The 6000-nt window shown below is 53.3% G+C and overlaps 2 protein-coding genes across 2 annotated transcripts; both read left to right on the top strand.

The window, feature by feature from the left end:
• Positions 1–437: 437 nt before the first annotated feature.
• Positions 438–4208, top strand: PODANS_2_8880 (uncharacterized protein; the record flags this gene model as incomplete). The annotated part of the gene is made up of 1 exon (XM_001911653.1): positions 438–4208. One exon carries the CDS (start codon positions 438–440, stop codon positions 4206–4208), a length of 3771 nt encoding a protein of 1256 aa, XP_001911688.1.
• Positions 4209–5089: 881 nt separating this feature from the next.
• PODANS_2_8890 (uncharacterized protein) lies at positions 5090–5598 on the top strand (the record flags this gene model as incomplete). Its single annotated transcript, XM_001911652.1, has 3 exons — positions 5090–5108; positions 5161–5497; positions 5556–5598. 3 exons carry the CDS (start codon positions 5090–5092, stop codon positions 5596–5598), a joined length of 399 nt encoding a protein of 132 aa, XP_001911687.1.
• Between the last annotated feature and the right edge of the window lie 402 nt (positions 5599–6000).

The following is a 6000-nucleotide window of genomic DNA, read 5'->3' as shown; positions in this document are numbered from 1 at the left end:
TTTATGTCGGACTGCCTAAGCCTCAGTCCCTTTCATTGGGCATCGTCCAGCCACCCCATGCTGTTAAGAGGAAAGCGTGCTGATATTCTGCTTGCTGGCACCAGGCCTGGAAGCGCGCACGGCGTCGAGTTCTCCCGCTAGGAATTTATTACTTACCGCTTACTGTCCCCTCTTACGCTTTTCTTTTCATCTACCTGACAAGTTGTCAGGCTCCCGTCTTTTTTTCTGCCCTCTCAGTCCTGAGACACCAAGATACACCATGGGTTTCTTCAGGTAGAGACAGCTCCCAAACACCTTTTTGACAACCCTTCTCCTGCGGGGTTAACTCGGTACTGGCATCGGATCGAGCTATAGACAAGGCTCTGGCTGGGCGCACACCGATCATAAACACGCGATTCGAAGATCGAGTTGTATTCTCAACCAACGCGAAGACCATCATGTCTGCGCTTCCCGAAAATTGGGAGTGGGATTACGATGGAGAGAGTCAAAGATGGTTCTACCGCTACAAACCCACGGGGATTACCCAGTTTCATTTTCCCCAGCCTGGCGACGAGTTTCCCCAAAGCATAGACGATAGCGCCCCCATCGACCTGGAGCCCGAGGAAAGACTTGTGAGCCAGTTACAAGTCAAAAGGAGGAGTACCGTCGGCGAGAGGACCTCTACTGCGAAAGCAAAAAGCACCCTGGCAAAGGCTACGATTGCCGAGGACGAAGATGGTTCCAGCGCTCCTTGGTTCCAGCCTGATATCTTCATGTACATGGGACCGGGAGCTTACGATGACATAAGTCCACTGCAGGAAGATGAGGATGATCTACCGCCAAAGAAAGACTCTGAAACTGGCCAGACAAATCCTCCAAAGCCGACTTCAGCGCCAGTTCCAACTCGGTCGCCAGCTCCGCCACCGACCTCAGAGGTATTACCGCAGCAATCGAATATATCACCGGTTGTAAGCGCCGAAACTACTCCACTCGTTGTCCAAAGCCTCCCTGTCATCGAAAGCCCACCTGTTATCGAGAGCCCGCCTGTAACTCAGAGTCAGCCTTTGATCGAAAGTTACAATGTAATTGAGAGCCCGCCAGTCATAGCCCAACCTGCGCATGAAAGTCGACCTCCTGTTCAAAGCCCACCTGCTCGTACAACCCAAGAGATCGACAGTGTGCAAATTTCGGAAGTCCATGGAGAAAGTGCCCCTGTAGTTGACGCAATCCCGTTACTCGACAGTCGCCAGGTTGCATACACGCCGGTTGGGTTCGTGGCCGAGCTTCCCAGCGAATTGACTGGGCAATGTCACGAGGATATAAACCCCACGCCGGTCGAATTGCCAGGCAACGATATCATGATGGATACTGGCCCGCCACTGATTTATGCCAACGCCTTTCCTCTGGCCCCTTCGGAGTTGCATTCGGAAGCGATACCCCCAAGTCGAATGCATCGATTAGGTAGCACAGAGCAAAAAACACTGTCGTCCGGATCTCCGAGCCTCAACAACCAGCAAGCATCTTCAGATCCTCACCGGCCTCCTCTCCGCCAGAACTCGATGCCTCAGCCGGCTCCGACCGCCACACAGCAGAATTCAGCAAGAGATCCGTATCAGGGACAATACCGGCCGTGGAATCCAACCATCAACACCGTTGCCGAGGAAGCTCCCAGACAGGCTCCGGTCGGAGAAAATAAGAGACACTCGCTCGCAGGACCACCGCCATCCAATTGGAGACGGCCCGAGATTCCCGCCGCCTTGTCAGCGCCAATGGTTTCACTGAAGCAGCCAGTGGATGACGAAAGCACACCACCCGTTCCTGGATATGGATTGAGGAAAGAGAATACTTCCTCGCCTCCACAACCGGGCAACGCTTCAGGGCTCACTCATGTTCCGTCGGTTCTTCAGCCTGCCCGAGGACGCCCTGTGCTCACGAAATCCCGCCCCCAAAGCAAGAGTCCGCCGAGTCAAGGCCCACCGAGCCACAGCACAGACACCAATCAGAGGTACACGGCCTACAAACCTACCTCGTGGGATTTGCAGCGAGACATTGAGGAAACCGTTGAGATGTTGTCTAAAACAGGCTACGGCCAAGCAGCTGCCGATCCGGGAGGTCCAGATCGGCCTGCGTTTCCGAGAACAAGCACTGCCCCAGGCGACTCCATGACCGGCTCATACTACGCTATGCGCCCTCAGATCCCTCCGTCAGCTCCTAGTGCGCCAAGCGCCCTGCAGAATGTTAAGTCCCAACCAGCTTTGTCTTATCATTACAACATCAGCGAGGCAAGTACGACGCGATCTCCGGATGTTGCTGCTCCCCTCCCGCCCTCAAGTCCCGATGTCCCGCAGCCCTTGAAGCTCACCCGTAAATCTCCTCCTCCTCCTCCTGATATCCAGAACCGTTTGCCAACCGTATCATCTACTCTTAGGCCCCCAGCACCACCTACCGAAGTTTACATAGTGTCCCGGGAGACCACACCAGTGCCATCAGACCACCAGATGGCATCCGTCCCTGCAATGAGCACGCCAGAAATACAGGCAACTAGGGTCCCGGATCCTGTCAGTCCACCGCAAACGCCGCCTTTGCCGTCGAAGCATGCAGCAACTACTCCCTCCGAGCCACCGTTTCCCAGTTTTTCTGCTCGAACTTATACGTGGGGCAAAGGACAACAAGCAGCCGAACCTGGGGATTTACTCGGTGTCACGGCACAGCCCTTGGCGAAGGTTCACTCGGGCCCCGTACCTGGTCAGATCTCATCGCCGGACACAACGAACGTTTACACTCTTGACAACACGCCGGTAATGCCAGCGCCACAGGGTCCTATCAGGAATGTTGGCACACCTCTACAGCATATTCTTCCGCGCGAATCATCGCGGAATCAGGACCATGGACAGTTTTCAAGTGCGGCCAACAAACGTCAATCTTTGCCCCCGACGACTAGGCCAACACCGTGGCAGGCTCAATACTTTCAGTCTGGTGCTGGAGAAAACTCGAATCTTCAACCTGGCCCTAACGATGGAGGGTATATGAATCCTCAGTTAACAACAAGACAAGCATCTAATCACAGCGGTGCTCGAGATTCATCTTCCCAAATTCCGAATCAGCACGGTCCGCCTCGACGACCAAAGATGCCTCACACACCAAAATCACACAGCTCGAATCTTCGTACCCCTCCGCCATCTTTACCGCCGAAAGCACCAACATCAGGGACGCCTCCCGTGTCTAAAGCGACTCCATATGTTCTCCCAGCTGGTCATCATCCGCTCAACTCCCACCCAGTGGATCTTTCACAAATCCCGCCTTCAGTATCCCCAGCGCCGCCAAAATCAAATTGCCAAGTTCCGCCAGCTGGTGCTTCCCCGCCCTCGTCGACAAGTAATAACCGATATAGCATGTTTATCAGCCCTGATACAGATCTTTCCTCTCAACCACCGCCTACTACAAACAAACGCTGGTCCATTGTCGGATCACCACCGCAAATCACAAACCTACACACACACCCCAACACAGACGACCGTGTGCCCCCCGGCTTAGTACCCCAAAGAACAGCCTCTTTACGACGGACAACACCAACTCCAAACCGGTCTTCCCCAGCACCACCACCATCTCAACCGCAAAAATACACCGCATTCACCCCACCCACATCTCCCCCATCAACAAACATGAACCCACCAGGAGCTCAAGCCCAGGCAGCACCACCGCCCCAACCACAGCAATTTATCCAACCGCAACGCATGTTCTCCCCCCCACCGCAGCAAGAACCACAAAAGAGCTCTTTCTTCAATATTGGGAAACTTTTTAGGAGTGATAGTCTGCGCAAAGGAGGTGGGGGGCCGAGCAGTCCGGGGATGAAACTACAAAAGAATGCAAAACACGCTGGTGGTGGTGGTGGTGGTGGCCAAATGCAGCAGGGCGGGCGAACACTGCAGATGACGGCGCAAGTGCCACACCATCAGCAACCGGTTCAGCACTTGCATCAGAATTCTCAGCCGCCGTTGTACCAGCCGGGGAATTATCCGCCTTTTCCTTCGCAAGGTTTCAACGGGGGGGGTAATAGCGGGGGGCCGGTTTTTGGTAGTGGTGGTGGTGGGTTTAGGGGGGTTGGAGGCCGGCCGTTTAGTATGGTTGTGGCGCCGAGTGGTACCGGTGTGGGAACAGTGATTAGGCCGCCGGGACAGATGCCGAGTAATAGTCGTGATGGGGCTGGGTGGGGGTATCAGTATCGTTAACGGGGAAGGGGGGGGGGGGGTTGAGGGCGTGGTTGGGATTTGGTAGCCAGGTGTTATGGGAATAATGTATGGGTTATGAATGGTTATGGATAGCTCATGAGAATGACTATGTACGGGTGAGATACCTTATGATAGACAAGAATGACGATTTTGTATGGAGTGGTTAGGGAGATTTTGGCATGCGCTCAAGGTGATGTTGCATGTGAACACTTCTGACTTCACTGGAACTTAATCCACTTTATAGAGATATACGCTGTGTGATGGGTAAGCAGAACTGCGGAGTCCAGTCGAAGCCACTCTGCAGCCATACGCTATTCAACACTTGAGCGGGGATTTGTATAGAGGTGTAGAGTTTTAAGGTGTCTGTAGCTTCAGCTAGGTACTTGTAGCTGTGCTTTTTCTTTTGCTCCCTATTGCGTATATACTCGCACCAATCTTTGAAGGAGGAAACAAAGTAAATAGTGTGTCTTTTATTTGTTTGACTGATAGCGTGCCCGGGGTTTCCTGTGGTTTTTTATTTATTTTTCACTTAAATTATGGATGAGCGGATCTACACGACTGTTCGTTCATCTGAATAAGGGTGGTAGTGTTCGTAAATGAACGCATACCTGATGTCATGACAGCTGCGCTTGATCATCCGATGATAGTCAACCTGCTGGTCAAGCTCTTTCACGACGAGCTGGACAGCTCTACGGTTATGAGGTGGGATGGGACATGACTCGGAATGAGGGGGTTGTATACCTAGCTTTCTACATAAGGGGTTCGCATGCCCATCAGAAGCAAGCGCTTGAGTCTTTGACCTGTCCTGCTTCTGCAAATTCCATCCATATACTAATTCCATCTACCACATCCAGTTTATCACCTCCTCAAAATCTACCAACATGGGTTTCTTCGACTTCAGTTAGTGCCTCCCACTACCCTCACTTTGACACGGGTATGCTGATAATTGCAGTCGAGGCAAGAGACGCCCGCGACCAACTATACTCCAACGACGACCGCCCTTCCTCCAAACCCAACCTCGGCCACGAGATCCTCGGCGGCGCGGCAGCCTTTGAAGCGATGCACCTCTGGGAAAAGGAACAACGCCGCAAAGGCGAGCCAGTCTCCCACGGCTTTGCCAAGGAAGCGCTTGCTGCCATGGCGGGCGCGGAAGCCGACAAGCTATGGGAGAGGCACCATGGCCGGGATGGGGGGAATGAAAGAGACAGGGAGCGGGGGAGGGAGCATGCTAGGCGGCAAGTGGAGGAGCTGTATGATCAGCAGTATGGGGAAAGGGATGAATGGAATCCGTGAGTGAATGGGTTGGTTGATATAAGGCCAGGGAGATGTTTGCTAATGGGGAGGTAGGAACCATGAGATTCATGAGTCGATGAGATTTTCTGGGTATTGAGGGGTTGTTCCGGTTGTTGTGAGGTCATCATGTGGTGGGTTACGAGGCCGGTGGTGATCGATCCGGGAGATTGGTGGTTGATGGCTGATGGTTTTCGGCGAGATGAAGCTAAGGGAAGGTTCCAGATGTGTGAGAGGGCGGAAAGGGCTGAAGCATAGGTACCGTAGTCCGATGGTGAAATCCCTCAATAGCACTCAACATCTCAGAAGGTGTGATATCTTTCTGATCCGGACCAAGCACCTCGATAGCGGCAGTGGGGGTCTCTGGAACTGGTGGAGCTCCCCGCATTCTTGGCAAAAGCTTATTTTTGTCCCGACCGCCAAGGTGCATGAATTACCGGTGTAAAGTGAAAGGTAAATTACACCTTGTCGGGATTAATCGTGCGTCGCGGGGAAGTGCGGT

Source organism: Podospora anserina, chromosome 2 (assembly GCF_000226545.1).
Source record: "Podospora anserina S mat+ genomic DNA chromosome 2, supercontig 2".
NCBI classification, from domain to species: Eukaryota; Fungi; Ascomycota; class Sordariomycetes; order Sordariales; family Podosporaceae; genus Podospora; species Podospora anserina.
This window is presented reverse-complemented; position numbering and strand designations above follow the sequence as displayed.